Consider the following 16,575-nt stretch of genomic DNA (forward strand, 5'->3'; position numbering starts at 1 on the left):
GAATAAACACATACCAAACTTGTTAGCATGAATAATGTGAGAGAGACAGACAGAGGAAGGGACAACCCTATGGATAATATAAATTAGAAGTAATTGAAGGTGGGGAGAAAAAAATCTTACAAAATTTAAGAACATTTTCATCAACGGAACAAAACATAGCAGGTAAAACAATTGTGTATTTAAAAAATATGGATAATAAAGTGAGCATCTCAGAAAAAGGCCACTGCTCGGTGACCTGGGCAAGTCTGCCAGGTAAGTACATCTTGTAAAAAGTGTGCTGGTGTTAGAAATACCTAGTTGCAAAAATAGACGTAGAGAGTGAAGCTGGCGGGACGGTGTTGGAGGGTGCTGCCTGGACAGGAGGCTCTGGCTCAGGTGGCCTGGTCCAGGGCTCTGAGGAGGTCCCCTCCTTGCAGGAGCGTGGAGCTTCCCGGCACGGGCACGTTCACCTCACAGTCATATCTGGTCAGTTCAGGCAGCAGGTAGGGCTCAAACGAGGGCCCAAGTAGCCGACTTGCCACGCCTGAAAGAAGGTGGGTACCGTATTTTAAAGGGGGACCTAAATCAAACGTTTGGAAAAGCATCCATTCCATAGCAGGCTAGCAGGGATGCATGGAGAAAAGGGCATTTTTGGTTTTCATGGTGGGTGGTGGGTGGGTGGGTACATGGGTGAGCCAGCCCCAATTTCACTCTGTCCCTTTAATAGCATCCTGTGACGTACTCCATGTCAGAGGATGACCGCAGCAGAGATTGTGTCTGCCTGCACGACCATCCCACCAGGTGGGGTACTGAGTCTGGGAGAAGAGCCCTCAGGCAGGAAGGCTGTCTGCCCTTGAGGTTGAGACATCAGGAACAGCCAGTGGGAGCCACTGTCTGGGTCTCTGGTGCTTTTCCAAAGGCTGAGCTCCTGCTGGTGAAGGCAGTTGACCTCCCCCTCCTCAGAGCCCATGGGTTTGCCCACACTTGGGCACCCACCTGACCCCTTGTGAGCTGCTGGCAGGCTGTAGTCCTGGTACTGGGAGGCGTAGCACTGTGATGGGAACCCACTCTTGGCATTCTCCCTGGGACTCGAGGTGGACGGTGGCTGGGGTGGCGGCAGGTGTCTCAGGGGCTGGCCCAGGCCCCTCATGGAGTTTTGGGTGAACTCATCTGAAAGACCAAACCCAGAGAGTGAGGTAGAGCCAGCCTGAGGGAGGGGAGGGACCCTGAAGCTCCCTACCCCTTTTCCAACACCAAAGGCACACAAAGCTGCTTTAGGCATCAGAGCCCAGGGATTTCTGATCTTGACTGACAGCTTAAGGAGAGAGTAGAGGAAGCAGACCCCAAGCCCTTAAGCCCCCAACCCTTCCACAGAACCCTGGGGAGGCCCAGGCCTGCTCACCATTGGGGACGTTTGTGCTCAAGGACTTGTTGGGCATCAGAGGGCCGTTCCCACCTCTGAGGCTCTTCATCCGTTTCCACATCAGGTGAGAGGCACTGCTGCCCGCTGGATCTCCCTGGGTGTGGAAAGGGCAGATGGAGGGGAGAAGGCCAGGGCAGCCACGTCTTCCTCCCTACAGCCAGTGGCAGGTCATCGGTATATCTGCTCTCAGCCCTGCCTCCCACCCAGCCTGCCCCAAGGGCTGTGGAGGGGCCCAGGCAGTGCCAGGCAGGGGATGGCTCACCCCACTCATGTCCTGGAAGGCTTGCTCCTCATACTCCAGCTGTCGCTTCAGCTTCAGCTTGTTGGAGAGGGCTACCATGGCTGGGCTCATCACATCTGGGCCCCGAGGCCCGAAGCCCTTTGCAGACCTGCCAAGCCCAAGAGAGCAGGCTGTGAGGGAGTCTGGAGCCCCACATTGCCCAGCACCTTCATCTGATCTCTGGGTCTCAGGCCTAGAGGGGACCCAAAGGGCACAGTCTCACAGGAGGACTATGCACCTATAGGCCTGAGATCTAGCTCTGCCTGCCTGCTCTACCAGGTGAGATGCCAATTGGTTCAAGTCACCCATGCCTCCCACATGTGCCCAGGCAGCCTTCAGGCCTGGCCTCGGTGTGGCTAGGTGATGTCAGTGGCTAGGAGGGTTTCTCCTGTTCTTGTTTCTTCCCTGTCTACACAGCACCCCACTGAAGAGCAGTTAGGGTGCTGTGTAAAGGACAAACACAGGGACCTAGCCAGGAGTTCTCAGCATTGGGGAGATTTGAAGAAACAAAAGAGAAGGCAAGCTGGAGCCTGGGAGAGGCTGCCATTTGGGTAGGGAGTGAAAGCCCTGGGTAGCCAGAAGGCCAGGGTGAGGGGAAGTCTTCTGCTTTTATCAACCAGGGTTTTATGAGAGAAGTATTGGGTTGTTGTTAAAAGTCATGACGTGTTTTTTACGCAAAAATGCGTCATGACTTTTCCAATGACCCAATAAAACAGTCACTCAAATAACTTCCTGTGTTATCAGAGGAAAAACCTTGGATAAGAAAAACACTCTAAGGGGTGGTCTAAAAGGGGACATTTGAATTCAAGGCTCTCAACAAGCCACTTGCCACATTTCTCCTCTCCTCAGTTCCCTCTTGATCTCTTTCAGCCTAATATAAACTTGTTCTGCACTAGGCCTCACACCCTCCAAAGGCCCAAACTCAGAGAAGTGCTAAATTGAGCAGTGGATGGCTGTAGAAGGGGAGACAGTGCTGGGGAAGGCAACCTTCTTGGGGCCTAGCTATCTCACTGAGTGCCTAGCTGCCCTCTTCCTGCTCAGCTCAGCACAGCCTCTGCCAATGTAGCCAAGTGTCTGCCACTCACCTCGTCTTAAATATGGAGAGGTGGGGCGAGGTAACTGGGGACCCCAAGGGTGGCGCCCCCAAGGGCTCAGTGTGTTGATCCCCAGCAGGCCACTTCGTGGGCCCGAAATGTAATGGTGGATCCGGAGGCCACTGTGTGTTGGATCTGCCCCCCATAGAAGAGAGAGGGGTGCTGGCCTGGCCACAGCATGGTGGCAGGGACGCCTTGCTCCCGGCATCAAAGAAGATGGAGGACATGGGCCGGTGCTCGGGCTCTGTCTTCTTGTTTTCCAGTTGCTGCTGATACTTGTCCAGGAGAAAGGGGCTGTGTGAGGCCAGAGGGGCCAGGGGCTGGAAGATGTTTGTCATGGCACTGAGGCAGTGCTGGGGAGTGGGCTGTGGGTTCTCTGGCAGGAGCCGCTCCTCTGGGCAGATGGGGCTGAGCTGGAAATCTTCGCCGTCCATGGGGATGTAGGGTGCCAGTGTCTCCAAGTCCAGCTCATTGAAATCCGTCTGAGGAGAGAGAACACAAAGGCGCAGCCTTGTGAACAGTATTCTAGCTTAGCCCCTTGCCAGGCTCCTTCTAGTCATTCATCTCAAGCACAGCTTCAAACGCTTGCATCCGTCTGAGGAGAGAGAACACAAAGGCGCAGCCTTGTGAACAGTATTCTAGCTTAGCCCCTTGCCAGGCTCCTTCTAGTCATTCATCTCAAGCACAGCTTCAAACGCTTGCATCCGTCTGAGGAGAGAGAACACAAAGGCGCAGCCTTGTGAACAGTATTCTAGCTTAGCCCCTTGCCAGGCTCCTTCTAGTCATTCATCTCAAGCACAGCTTCAAACGCTTGCATCCGTCTGAGGAGAGAGAACACAAAGGCGCAGCCTTGTGAACAGTATTCTAGCTTAGCCCCTTGCCAGGCTCCTTCTAGTCATTCATCTCAAGCACAGCTTCAAACGCTTGCATCCGTCTGAGGAGAGAGAACACAAAGGCGCAGCCTTGTGAACAGTATTCTAGCTTAGCCCCTTGCCAGGCTCCTTCTAGTCATTCATCTCAAGCACAGCTTCAAACGCTTGCATCCGTCTGAGGAGAGAGAACACAAAGGCGCAGCCTTGTGAACAGTATTCTAGCTTAGCCCCTTGCCAGGCTCCTTCTAGTCATTCATCTCAAGCACAGCTTCAAACGCTTGCATCCGTCTGAGGAGAGAGAACACAAAGGCGCAGCCTTGTGAACAGTATTCTAGCTTAGCCCCTTGCCAGGCTCCTTCTAGTCATTCATCTCAAGCACAGCTTCAAACGCTTGCATCCGTCTGAGGAGAGAGAACACAAAGGCGCAGCCTTGTGAACAGTATTCTAGCTTAGCCCCTTGCCAGGCTCCTTCTAGTCATTCATCTCAAGCACAGCTTCAAACGCTTGCATCCGTCTGAGGAGAGAGAACACAAAGGCGCAGCCTTGTGAACAGTATTCTAGCTTAGCCCCTTGCCAGGCTCCTTCTAGTCATTCATCTCAAGCACAGCTTCAAACGCTTGCATCCGTCTGAGGAGAGAGAACACAAAGGCGCAGCCTTGTGAACAGTATTCTAGCTTAGCCCCTTGCCAGGCTCCTTCTAGTCATTCATCTCAAGCACAGCTTCAAACGCTTGCATCCGTCTGAGGAGAGAGAACACAAAGGCGCAGCCTTGTGAACAGTATTCTAGCTTAGCCCCTTGCCAGGCTCCTTCTAGTCATTCATCTCAAGCACAGCTTCAAACGCTTGCATCCGTCTGAGGAGAGAGAACACAAAGGCGCAGCCTTGTGAACAGTATTCTAGCTTAGCCCCTTGCCAGGCTCCTTCTAGTCATTCATCTCAAGCACAGCTTCAAACGCTTGCATCCGTCTGAGGAGAGAGAACACAAAGGCGCAGCCTTGTGAACAGTATTCTAGCTTAGCCCCTTGCCAGGCTCCTTCTAGTCATTCATCTCAAGCACAGCTTCAAACGCTTGCATCCGTCTGAGGAGAGAGAACACAAAGGCGCAGCCTTGTGAACAGTATTCTAGCTTAGCCCCTTGCCAGGCTCCTTCTAGTCATTCATCTCAAGCACAGCTTCAAACGCTTGCATCCGTCTGAGGAGAGAGAACACAAAGGCGCAGCCTTGTGAACAGTATTCTAGCTTAGCCCCTTGCCAGGCTCCTTCTAGTCATTCATCTCAAGCACAGCTTCAAACGCTTGCATCCGTCTGAGGAGAGAGAACACAAAGGCGCAGCCTTGTGAACAGTATTCTAGCTTAGCCCCTTGCCAGGCTCCTTCTAGTCATTCATCTCAAGCACAGCTTCAAACGCTTGCATCCGTCTGAGGAGAGAGAACACAAAGGCGCAGCCTTGTGAACAGTATTCTAGCTTAGCCCCTTGCCAGGCTCCTTCTAGTCATTCATCTCAAGCACAGCTTCAAACGCTTGCATTGGCTCCCTGCGGCCTACCAAGAGAAACAGACTGGGCCAGCTAGTGTGCAAGGTGATGCTATCCTCATGCTACGTTCCATGCCTCGTCTTCCGGTTCTTCACTCAGACATCTCTTTCTCTGCTCCCCACCTTCTCTCAGAGCCAGGTGAGCCTTACCTTTTCCAGAGTCACATCTGCCTATTTCATCTGTGGTAGTTGTCCCTTTCCTGTCCTCTTATAGCATTTAGACCTGGGGGGAGCACAGGGCAGTTTGTCCTCATCTCCGTCACGTGTTCTGACACAGGCCTAAGCACACAATGGGTGCCCAGGTGAGGGGATAGAAGGACTTTAAAAAAAAAACTCAGAAATGACCCATTAGGCTCCTAGTATGGTGACAGGGAACACTCAGAAGCAGAAGCAGAAAAAGCTGTTTCTACCTTTAAAGACCAGTGCCCTCACTGGGGGGATATATTGGGTTGTCAGGAAAGTCATGTTGCATTTTTGCATAGAAAAAACAGAAAAACAAAACAAAACAAAACGTCATGACTTTTCTGTGACCCAATAGCTCACGAATGATTAAACTGTATTGTCTGAGAAGCAGAAGCAGATTTGTGATTAAGTACTAAGTGATAAAGCCTAGCGGGGTGCTGAGGACAGTTTTGCAGAACAGCTGGAACTTGTGCCAGGTAGGGCAAGATACAAGCTGTGGAGCAAAGCTGAAACGGATGAATAACCCAGTTTCAGACGAAGGAGGGCCTAATGATATTCCCTTGGGTTCTCTATAGGTTGCTTTTGAGAGAACATTTGGTCATTATGTAATAAATGTGTTTCTGAAAAGTTGTATGCAAATGAAAATTTGTCATTTAAAAGATGTAATTTCTTGAAATGCATTTTTAAAAATGACAAGTTAAAAATAATTTAATTTGAATTGATTTTTTAAAAATCCCCAATATGGGAGTAATTGTCTCTGGTCTATAAATGCTTCACACATCTGGATGTTACTTTTAAAGATAGGGCTTCCTTAAATAAAGGTTCAGTGTTATAGTTTTGGTTTTCATGTGCACTAAGAAAGTTATCCAAGTAAGGTGAGAGTTAAAAAGGGGAGAACTGGCTTTGACATGGGTATAGGGCAGAAGTGGGAGAAGGGGGCAACCACAGGCTCCGTTGCCCTGTACCTTCACCTATTTAAGGGACCTGGGGCCTTGGCCAAGCATCCCCATGGGATCTTGCAAGAATAGACATACGCCTCTAGCTTGCACCAGGTAGAAGGCATGGCGTGCCACCCTGACCTTTTCCACGGCTGCCTACCTGGGTGTTGCACTGGTCCTTTGCCTCTGTATCCATGGCAAAGAGCTTCTCGATCACTTCAATCTTCAGGTCGTCATCCAGAGCTGTGTAATAGTCTCCAGGGCTACTGGGCTGGGGGCCAGGAAGGAGGGGAACCAAGTCAAGGATTTGGCACTCAACTCCCAAGAACTCCATGTGGAAGGAGAAATTCCTGGACATGCTGATCCATTCCATCCCACCAAATGAGTACTTGTGGAGGGACTACTACTACTAGTAAGCTGTGGGATTTAGGCCACTGAACTAGTGTCTTCATATGACCTGAGGCTGTCAGGGGCTGTCTTGAAGAGCTAACAGGATAAAGGCTGTGGCCAGTGGTTCTCCAAATTCTGCAGCTCTAGGGCCCATAGAAGATGACTACTGACACAGAATAGGGGCACAAAGCTTTCCAAGGAATATTTCATTTAGTGGAGGTGGGGAATGGACACTGAAAGTAAGCAAATAGCTCTAACACCAGGCAGATGCACGGCCGCCCTAGGGTGGTCTGTGATAATTGAAGGAGGAAGGCAGTGCTTCTGTCCAGACTGTCCCTTCAGCCATCTGGCAGCAGCCTGAGTGGCCCACCCTTTGTACAGTCTCATCCAAGGGTCAGGGAGCTTACCGTGGAGCAGCTGCTGTTGCTAGTGGCACTGGGGGTGGAGCTCCCTGGGGCAGCTGCCTGGGGCACCGTGAAGGCGGGCAGACTCCCAGCCTCACTCTGGGTGTTGTGGCTCCTTAACTCTGTAGCCCATGGCTGGTTCGGGGACAGGATGGCCTTGCCATAGGCTGAGGACTCCTCAAAGTTCTGGTTCCCTGTGGAGACAAGGGACTGGTCAGTGAGCATCCACAACCACTGGGTTTGCCCCAGGGCAGAGGAAGCCCAAATGTTGTACCAAAGTTTTTAAGAGGGTCTTGAAAGCAGACCTGGAGCACAGCTGGGACAAACAAGGTATGACTCAAGGTACAGACTCCATTGGAAGGGAGTATGCTCCTGGAGCTTGACTTTTCATACTAAGTGTACTAGCAGCTGCTCTTCCCTGAACGGCAATGTAGACTGTAGAAGAGGAGGTTATGAATGGAGAATTGGACCATTTGCCTCAGTATGCCCCAGAAAGGATAGCTCTGAGATATCCTGTCCAAGGCCAGCTGCCCTCAATGATTCTCTGAACTTGGGAGTTTCATATGGCCTCTCAAGAGCATATCTAAAAGGGAACATGACAGCCCACGCTGGGCAGGCGGGGGAGCTGTTCTTCTGGCTGCAAGGCCAGGAGAGTATGGCAGTGGGTTGTGAATTAGGGAGGAGGGGGCTTCCAGGTGTACCTTAAGGAAGTTTCCTGGAAGGGAATGGGGAGAAAGAGTTGCAGGGGCCACAGTGACTGATATCCTGGTGGGGCAGGCAACAGACAAACATTTTAATAAAGTTGTGTGTCTGAGGGCCTGGGCCCAAATGTGTTCTCTGTGCATGTTTCTGGAATTATCTCCACTTGCTTCACTCTTCACATTGCCCCCCACCCCCTACACACACACCAATTATTCCAACTTAGTCCTCTGCCTAAACAAGTGAGGATTTACCCCACTCTGATCACATCCAAGTGACTCTGAAACAAATTTCCCTCTCAACTCTCCCTCAGAATGTTCTCCCTGAGAGGGAGGAAGAATGGACTTCTCAGGGGTGTCCTCTCATAATCCGCCTTGTTTGGCCCCTCATGAGGTCATATTTGGATTGGTCTCACTCAGTGGTGGGTGTGTGCATGTAGTTCCTTAGTACCAAGCAGAGCCTGGCTACTCACAGGTGATTAGCAAGACTCAGGGAAGGGGCAGGGGTAAGCCCCGGTTAAGGAAAAGGTGTTGGGAAGGTCTAGTATAGTAAGAACTTCCCCAACCTCAAGACCATTTCATGGACCCAATTAGACTAAGAAGTACCCACCAAAATCTAGAGAAATGATGGCATCTCCTGGGGTGGGGGCCAGCTGAGCCAGCTCCTCCGGTTCCTCCTTCAGCTTGGTGAACAGGAAGTTACTCTTCTCAGATGCAGCCATGTCACCACCATTGTCAAAGATGCCATTCATGGCCATCAGGTGGGGCTTGAACAAGGATTCAGTCTGGTCCATGGAGAAGACCACATCATTCTTCTCAATCTCACTAATGGGACAAAAGAGCTGTTGAGTCCTCTCGCATTTCCTATCAGAATTGTTTTGCACCCTGAGATACACAGAAACCGACAGCTCAGGCTCTCAGACAAAAAGAAGGGCAGGGACAGTGTTGGCAATTTGTAAAGACCGGTGCAAGGGAAGTTCGTGAGGCATGGATGCAGTGAGGACACAAGTCTCTTCTGAACATCTGTCTGTTCTGGCCGCTTTTGTCCCTATACTTCTTCTGGGTGGTGTACAAAAAGCCCGAATGCTTGTGTTTGTGTGTGCTTCTCCCCAGGATGACTCCCTCTAGCTTCCTCCTGGATTCTAGAGGGTGAAGGTGTTACATCTTACCCTGGAAAGCATGAGCAAGTCTCTTCTTTTTTTTTTTTCCCAATCATAAAACATTTGTTAAGTGACTACTGCATGCTCTCTACTTTTCCTTTTGGGTCAGAGGTGTGGCATAAATAACACACAAGGGGGAAAGGACAGGAAAAAATCCTAGGTATCCCATCGTGCCCAAGATATCCACAAAAAATGTACGTCCTAAGAATTAATGTTGCAAAGAGCTTCCAGATTGATGCTCAGGGTTCTGAGAGGCTGGGGGTCCCCTGGGACTGTTGTACTCAGTCTGGGGAGCTTGGGTGCCCCACATGCTAGCTTCAAGGTCCACACACTCACCTCAGGACGTAGTTGACACACATGATGCACTGGGGTTGCAGGTTGCGAGGGTTGTAGATAACCGTCCCCTGGGTCTCCAGCCACACATAGCCCCCGTGCTTGGCGAGCATCCGGTACTGGCCGCTCACCACCTGCCCCTTGGTACACACTAGGAGAGAAGAATGGGGCCTGAGGTCAGAGAGATGGAGAAGCAGCCTGCACCAATAGCTTGAGAGACCCCAGAGTGAGTCTGTGGAGGGCTGGATGGGACTGGGCACCAGTCTGTGAGGAGCGGAGGAGGAGAGCTTTGAGATCATCTCAGCCAGTTCTTCATTGTACGGCTAGGAGGAAGAGGCTAGACAGGTTCAGTGACTTGCCCCGGGGATGACCCATTCATTATGCAGCTTTGCTGAGCCCCATCACCAATCTCTTGCCAATGGGGACTTTCTGGGGCTTATGGATTGCTCAGCTAAAAGCAGAATCAAGAGTAGAACCTGCCTTGTGTTCCTCACAGGTTCAACGAGAGGCAGCCCCTTCACACGGGTGTGCGAGAGCCTCCCCTGTCAAATGCTCCAGGTATGTGTGTTGGGGGTGGGGAGATTTGCAAGCCGCTTGGAGAAAGCCTGGCCTCAGAGCAGACCTTTGTTGCAGAACTGCCACTGGAGAATAAGTTTTTTTTTGGTTTTAATTGATAGCCTTAATTTTTCCAGGGCAGCTGTCAGCCTGCCACCTTAGAGTCACAGGCTTATGACCCACAGCAAAGGCAGAGGCAGCCCCTCCCCAAGTCGGGGTGAAGAAAGGCAACAGCCTCTGCATAAGCGGGAATTCCTTATTCCGCTCTTCTCCCAGACGCCCAGCTAGGCTCTCTGCTGCTGGGTTCTGTCTCCTTCCAGGTTGTACTAAATGTGCATTTACAATGTTTGTACTGTCTAAAAATATTAGGGAAGGGGTTCTACATCCTAGACTATCCTTCCCCTCAGACCAGAGTGTTCCCATTAAGGAGGAATCAAATCTCTTTACATTCAAGACTGGTAGGACTTCTGATAGCTTTTTCAAAGGCTGTTTAATTGAATTCCTTGGGAATTCATTCTTCAGAACTCTAGCTCAGAAGCTCCCAGCTCACAGAGAATGGAGATGAAGTGTGGTGGAAGGATCAGGGAATTCTACTAGCTTGGGAACTTCGGGGAGGAATAAGCTTCTTGGTTTTGGTGTCCTCTTTTTCAGAATGACGTACTGATAATAAAAATAGTAATGAGAATGATTGTCCTTATTGGCTTCCTAGTTTGTACTGAATCCAAATTGAACCAGCTTGGCTTACCAGGAATGCAGATGTTGCCTGATGTCACAGACACATGTTGTTTAAGGAAAGCCACCTCCTTCCCACAGGCCCTGTCATGGACATGTTACATGTTTATAGATAACATTATAAGGGGCGTTGTAGGAGAGCATCTAGGTTTGTAGAGAGTCTCCCAGTTCTCCCAGTAGGCTTGTGAACTGCCTCCCTGTTTACTCGCCCTGTATACGGTGGAGGAACGCAGCTTGGTTCATACTACTTGCAATCCTGTACACTTAGGTTTTGCTTGGCGGATTTTACCTCTTTGAAAAATTTAACAAGCACCTGCAAGGTGCAGAATCACAGTAACTTATAATACATTCATATAGTGCTTTGCAGCATCTAAAATTCTTATAAAATGCATTTCTGCAAAGCAATTGGAATAGTACCTGGAGCATAAGCACTCAGTGAGGATTAGTGGCACCATTACCACACTTAATATCACCACGGAGAGGAATCTGTTGTCATTCCTGTTTGATATCTGAAGAAGCTGAGGCTTAAAACTGTTGAGTGATGCACTGCAAGTGCCCCACCCCGCCCTAGTGGAAACAGTAGACAGGATTATTGTCCAAATTAAAGACTCTTAGATTAAGCTGTTTTTGTTTCTAATTTTTAAAAATCAGTATTACTGAAGTTTAATTTACCTTCAATAAAAAATTTACCCATTTTAATATTTAAGTACAAGGACCAGCAGTTAGCATAATAGTTATGTCACTGGACTTCCATGTAGTCGACCGTGGTTCGAGTCCTGGACCCAGTGGCTTAAACTCACGCTGGGTGGGTGTGCATGTGTGCCCAAGATCCCAAGAGGAGAATGGAGGAGAAGTGATTGCAGCGTGACCATCTCCCCTGGGGGGTGATTTCTCGCTTTCTATCTCTCTGTCTCTCTATCTTTTTGGCGAGCACATGCACCCTATAGCAAAAACCTCTCCAAGAAAAAAGAAAAAACATATTTAAGCACACAGTTCATACTTTTGACAGGTGTATGCACCTATGTAGCTATAACCACAGTGAAAGTATAGAACATTTCCTTTTTTTTTTTTGTAGAGGTTTTGCCTTAGGGCACATGTGGTCACGAGAGAGAAAGTGAGAGAGAGAGAGAGAAAGATAGACAGACAGACAGAGACAGAAACAGTGAAAGGGAAAGTAAGAAATCATGCCCTGAGGGGATGATGGCCATGCGGCAATCCTTTTTCCTCCTATCTCCTCCTGGGATCTTGGGCATGCACGCACATGCACCTGGTATGAGTTTCAAGCCACTGGGTCTGGGACTCAAACCGCGGTCAGCCATGTGGGAGTCCAGAGACATATCAGCTACACCATTTGCTGACCCCTAGAGCATTTCCTTTCTACCCCTCCCCCAAATTCTGTCAATCTATAGTCCCGCCCCTGGTTCCAGACAACTACTGATTGGTTTTATTTGTCACTATACATTGAAACTGCTTTTTCCAGATTTTCATATAAATGAAATTACATAAGAGTATGTATTCTTCGGTATCTAGCTTCTTTACGCTCAGCATGGATTTGAGAGTTACCATATTGTCACGGGTATTTGTGGATCCGTCCTTTTCATTGCTGATTAGTATACCATCGTATGGATCCACTATGATTAGTTTATCCAGTCACCTGTTGATGGATGTTTGAATTGTTCTCAGTTTTGGTTATCATGAATAAACTTGCTATAGACATCTGAGTACAAATCTTTGTATGGACATGTATTTTCCATTTCTTGGGGGTTTATCTAGGAACGCAATTGCTTAGTTATATGCTAAGAATATGTTTACTTGATAAGAGACTGTCAAATTATTTTCCAATGTGATTTAATCTTTTAAACAAAATACTGTGCCACAGTAAGGATAGATATCATCCTCTTTTAATGTGAGGATTCTAAGGTCAGAGGGATGGTGACTTGCTTAACGTTACACAAGACAACAGTGAGAGTCTAGACTAGAAAATAGTCTTATGGCTTCCAGTAGAATGTTCTCTTACTACATTACCCAGAGCCCCGAATCACTGTCTGATCTGCCACTGTCCTGGCCATCACGGACCCCTACACCAAGGAAAATAACTGTTGTCCTTGCCTCTCTCCTTTTGTCTATACGAGTGAGGCTGCCCTGCTGCAGTAAAATTATTCTTGTACAATTTCAAGTGCCTAGAGTTAACTTATTTAGACGGCTCTTACTCTTTTTTGATTAAGCAGTACATGTCAGCAAAGGTTTTAACTGCATTTCTAGCAATTGCAGGCAAGGGCCTGCTCTGTCAGTGGAATATAATTAACGCCAGCTTTCTAATCATCTGCTCATTAATGCCAGCCTTGGTGAGGGGCCTGTGACTTGGTAGATAGGGTTTTTATGGCCTTTAATCTTGTTTTCCTAAAAGCACATGGTGTCCTCATACAACAAAGAGAAACTAACCCCCCACCGCCCTCTGAGAGTAACAATGTATAAATTATTAATCCATTTGGAAATGATGACTTTCAATTATCTAAATTTGGTTGAGGACTGAGCTTCCCCAGTCATTTTAATGGTAAACCGTTACAGGCTATGACACACGTACGTGCATAATTTGGGACTCTAGTGTGTAAACCTGGACCAGCCTCAGCCCTGAGCCTCCAGTTATTTCACAGCGGGAGTGTGAGTCTGTAGTGCAACTTTATTTGCACAAACCCAAAGACAATAACGGGAGGCACTCCTGTTATAACTGACACTAACTAATTTCTGACCCCTGCAGATTTTCCTTTGCTAGATGTGCTGGCTGAGCTCAGGACAGCTTTACACAGATCTACCAAGGGAAGAAGACAACCTGGAATTTATTTTTGGGATGTAAATTTTGCCTAGTGCTTAACTATGGGGGCACTTCAAAAAGTCTGTAGAAAAATGGAACTAAAGTATAAGTTTATTTGGGTGGAAAAAAAATCCTGAAATCCATGCATAGCTTTTCCATAATATACATTTTCTATGAACTTTTTGAAGACTCCATTTACAGGTTGAGTTAAAAGCACCATATTTTCTCTGAAGTCAGCAGAAAACTGACTTCTCATGAATTGAAGGACAAAGAAGGACCTGTAGGTCTAGGAATAAGTGACACTTCTGTCCCGTTGGATCATTGGAGAGTACCTTCTTCTGCTTTCCCACTCCAGAGTATAAGAGCGCAATACTGCCCTCCAATTTTGGGACTCTAGTGTGTAAACCTGGACCAGCCTCAGCCCTGAGCCTCCAGTTATTTCACAGCGGGAGTGTGAGTCTGTAGTGCAACTTTATTTGCACAAACCCAAAGACAATAACGGGAGGCACTCCTGTTATAACTGACACTAACTAATTTCTGACCCCTGCAGATTTTCCTTTGCTAGATGTGCTGGCTGAGCTCAGGACAGCTTTACACAGATCTACCAAGGGAAGAAGACAACCTGGAATTTATTTTTGGGATGTAAATTTTGCCTAGTGCTTAACTATGGGGGCACTTCAAAAAGTCTGTAGAAAAATGGAACTAAAGTATAAGTTTATTTGGGTGGAAAAAAAATCCTGAAATCCATGCATAGCTTTTCCATAATATACATTTTCTATGAACTTTTTGAAGACTCCATTTACAGGTTGAGTTAAAAGCACCATATTTTCTCTGAAGTCAGCAGAAAACTGACTTCTCATGAATTGAAGGACAAAGAAGGACCTGTAGGTCTAGGAATAAGTGACACTTCTGTCCCGTTGGATCATTGGAGAGTACCTTCTTCTGCTTTCCCACTCCAGAGTATAAGAGCGCAATACTGCCCTCCAATTCCTTTGTCCTTTTACACATTCCTTTTTACCTTTATCCTTTGCTTTGCCTTCACCCTTGGCTTAGAAAGAAGGCAGAACTTTCCCCCAGTTTTACATCTAAAGGCAGGAAGGCTTAGATAGCCCAGTCCTGTAGAGTCACTGGATCAACCAGGCTGGAGCCTAGGCCCTTGAGTCCCAGGGCCTGGATGACTCTGTGGTTCTGTCTTTGGGAGCAGGGACACCTCATGGATGGGAAGAACCTGAGGAAGGCTGGAACCAGATCCTACAGTTTCAAAGCTGGTGTAGGCTAGGGCTGGGTCACATTCACAGGCACATAAAAGTACCTCTAGTTTCCCCTCCCCCATTCCTTGGTCCCTGAATGGGGCCCAGTCTAGATTGTTTTTCTTATTTGTTTTTTTTTTTTTTCCAGAGAGCACAGTGAGAAACTCCTCTTAGATTCAAAAAGGCTCTATTGTATTGGCAGATCAAATTCAAAAGCCAGGAGGAAGAAGAGGAATCAACTAGAGGGAGAAGATTTCACTCCTTAAGAGAGTATAAAGTATGTGCACGTAGTGCTTATAGGGTGGCTGACTGGTTAGCTGCTCTGGACTGCGGATGGACAGATTTATGAACAATGGACAATGAGCTGCACTCCCATATTCTTCATTGCCAGCAAGGTCACTGGGGATCTTCTCAGACTTACTTGACCCATTTTTAATCCTCTTATAATCTTCTCAGCACTCTGTGTGCACCACTCTGGGCACTTATTTTGAAGCATTCTTTTCCAAATATAGTTTTTATCCAAGGGTTTATTATTCATTTAGTGTTCATACCATATGAGACACTATGCTAGGTACTGAGGTTAAAGATATGAGCCAGATTGCTCCCAAAGAGCCCATGGTCTTTTTTTTTTTCTTCAGAAATAAGATTACATAGGGCAGAAGATCAATCTACCAATTTCTATTGCCCCCAGTAGGCCAAATGTAGCTAAGATTAGAGGCCCAGAGTCCTTGCATTCATGGATTGTATGGATTCAAGGAAATTGTCCTGGATCAATCGCAAGTAAGAATCTTGAATTGGGAACACGGCCAAGTGAACACTCTAGAACTGCCCTGTTCAATATGGCTGCCATATGCCAAGTGTAGCTATTTAAGTTTAATACAAATTACGTAGAAAAAAGTTCCCTAGTTGCTCTCGCCATATTTCAAAGTTCTGGATAGGCCACATGTGGACTGTGCAGATGTAGAATGTTGCAGAAAGTTCTATGGGTAGCCCTGTTCTACTCCTTTCAGGTTTCTTCCAGGTAGCAAAACAGTTTCCATATGCCATCACTGGATTGCCTAGATAGTCTCCTCTAAAGTTCTCTTGATGCAGCAAGCAAATTCTTTGAGAGCCATGGCTTATTGGTCATACTACCTTCTCCTCTGGTTAGCCCAATCCTCTCCCATCCTTTCAAGGTCCAATTCAAATGCCCTTCCCTCAACTCCCTCAGCCTTTCTCTTCAAGAATGTACTGGCATCTACAGCACATACCCAAGTGGTTATATGTTGTCTTGTATTACTTTCTATAGGGCTGCTCCACAGCCAATAGTCTGTACAAGGGAGGTGCTGTATAGGGACTGAGATTCAGCCCAGTCTCCATTCTCTCTGTGCATTGGGGTGGGTGTGTCCCCCTACAGAAAGGGCACTTTTTCTCATTTGTATGAAGGTGTCAGAGGCTGGTGGCAGCTTTGGTCCTCTGACCATCCCAAGAGCTTGAATCTTGTCTGCCACACAAGTGGTGGTTCTGTAAGGTTAGTGACCTGCTCTTCTGTCTCACCAATCACAACCCCCTCAAGGCAGGTTTCATGGACACAAGAAAGTCACAAGCAGTACTCCTGGAACTTACAGTTTTGGTGACTTTTGGTCATGCTCTCTGAGTCCAGTGCATGGTAGAACTCATAAGCTGAACGGCCAAGCAGCTCCTCGGGGTGGTAACCAATCAGTTCTGTGATTCTAATTAACAACAAGAACAAAAAAAAGCATGTGGTGAAGACAGACCACATGGACTTGGTATAACATGTGGGCAGGGACTCAAGGAGCTAGATCCTGAAGACAAATCAAACGCACACATTCAGATGCACTCAGTCTGGACTTCCTGGTCGCCATACTTATCCAAGCAAGAAACCACTGTGCTCAACCTGCAATTGTGGGTCCACCGAAACCCCCACTGTTCCCGCTCT

General features: G+C 47.9%; 1 protein-coding gene and 1 long non-coding RNA gene across 3 annotated transcripts in view; one reads left to right on the forward strand and one right to left on the reverse strand.

Moving 5' to 3' along the window:
• Positions 1–140: 140 nt before the first annotated feature.
• Positions 141–16,575, reverse strand: part of EPAS1 (endothelial PAS domain protein 1) — a 96,070-nt gene continuing 79,635 nt past the window's right edge. The window contains exons 7-16 of the mRNA XM_006159895.3: positions 16,242–16,348; positions 9,291–9,438; positions 8,405–8,619; positions 7,100–7,290; positions 6,463–6,573; positions 2,768–3,258; positions 1,665–1,791; positions 1,382–1,496; positions 976–1,149; positions 141–523 (exon numbers count right to left, since the gene is read on the reverse strand). Of these exons, the coding sequence (XP_006159957.1) occupies positions 372–523; positions 976–1,149; positions 1,382–1,496; positions 1,665–1,791; positions 2,768–3,258; positions 6,463–6,573; positions 7,100–7,290; positions 8,405–8,619; positions 9,291–9,438; positions 16,242–16,348 (1,831 nt within the window). The 3' untranslated portion in view covers positions 141–371. The remainder of the gene's footprint in view (positions 524–975; positions 1,150–1,381; positions 1,497–1,664; positions 1,792–2,767; positions 3,259–6,462; positions 6,574–7,099; positions 7,291–8,404; positions 8,620–9,290; positions 9,439–16,241; positions 16,349–16,575) is intronic.
• Positions 9,445–16,575, forward strand: part of LOC114009901 (uncharacterized) — a 10,907-nt gene continuing 3,776 nt past the window's right edge. The window contains exons 1-2 of one of the 2 annotated variants that reach the window (XR_003551289.1): positions 9,445–9,845; positions 14,785–14,913. This is a non-coding gene — a long non-coding RNA (uncharacterized LOC114009901). The remainder of the gene's footprint in view (positions 9,846–14,784; positions 14,914–16,575) is intronic. The other variant, XR_003551290.1, reaches the window with a different exon arrangement.

This window comes from Tupaia chinensis, unplaced genomic scaffold, assembly GCF_000334495.1.
Source record: "Tupaia chinensis unplaced genomic scaffold, TupChi_1.0 Scaffold000661_1, whole genome shotgun sequence".
In the NCBI taxonomy this organism is placed as follows: Eukaryota; Metazoa; Chordata; class Mammalia; order Scandentia; family Tupaiidae; genus Tupaia; species Tupaia belangeri.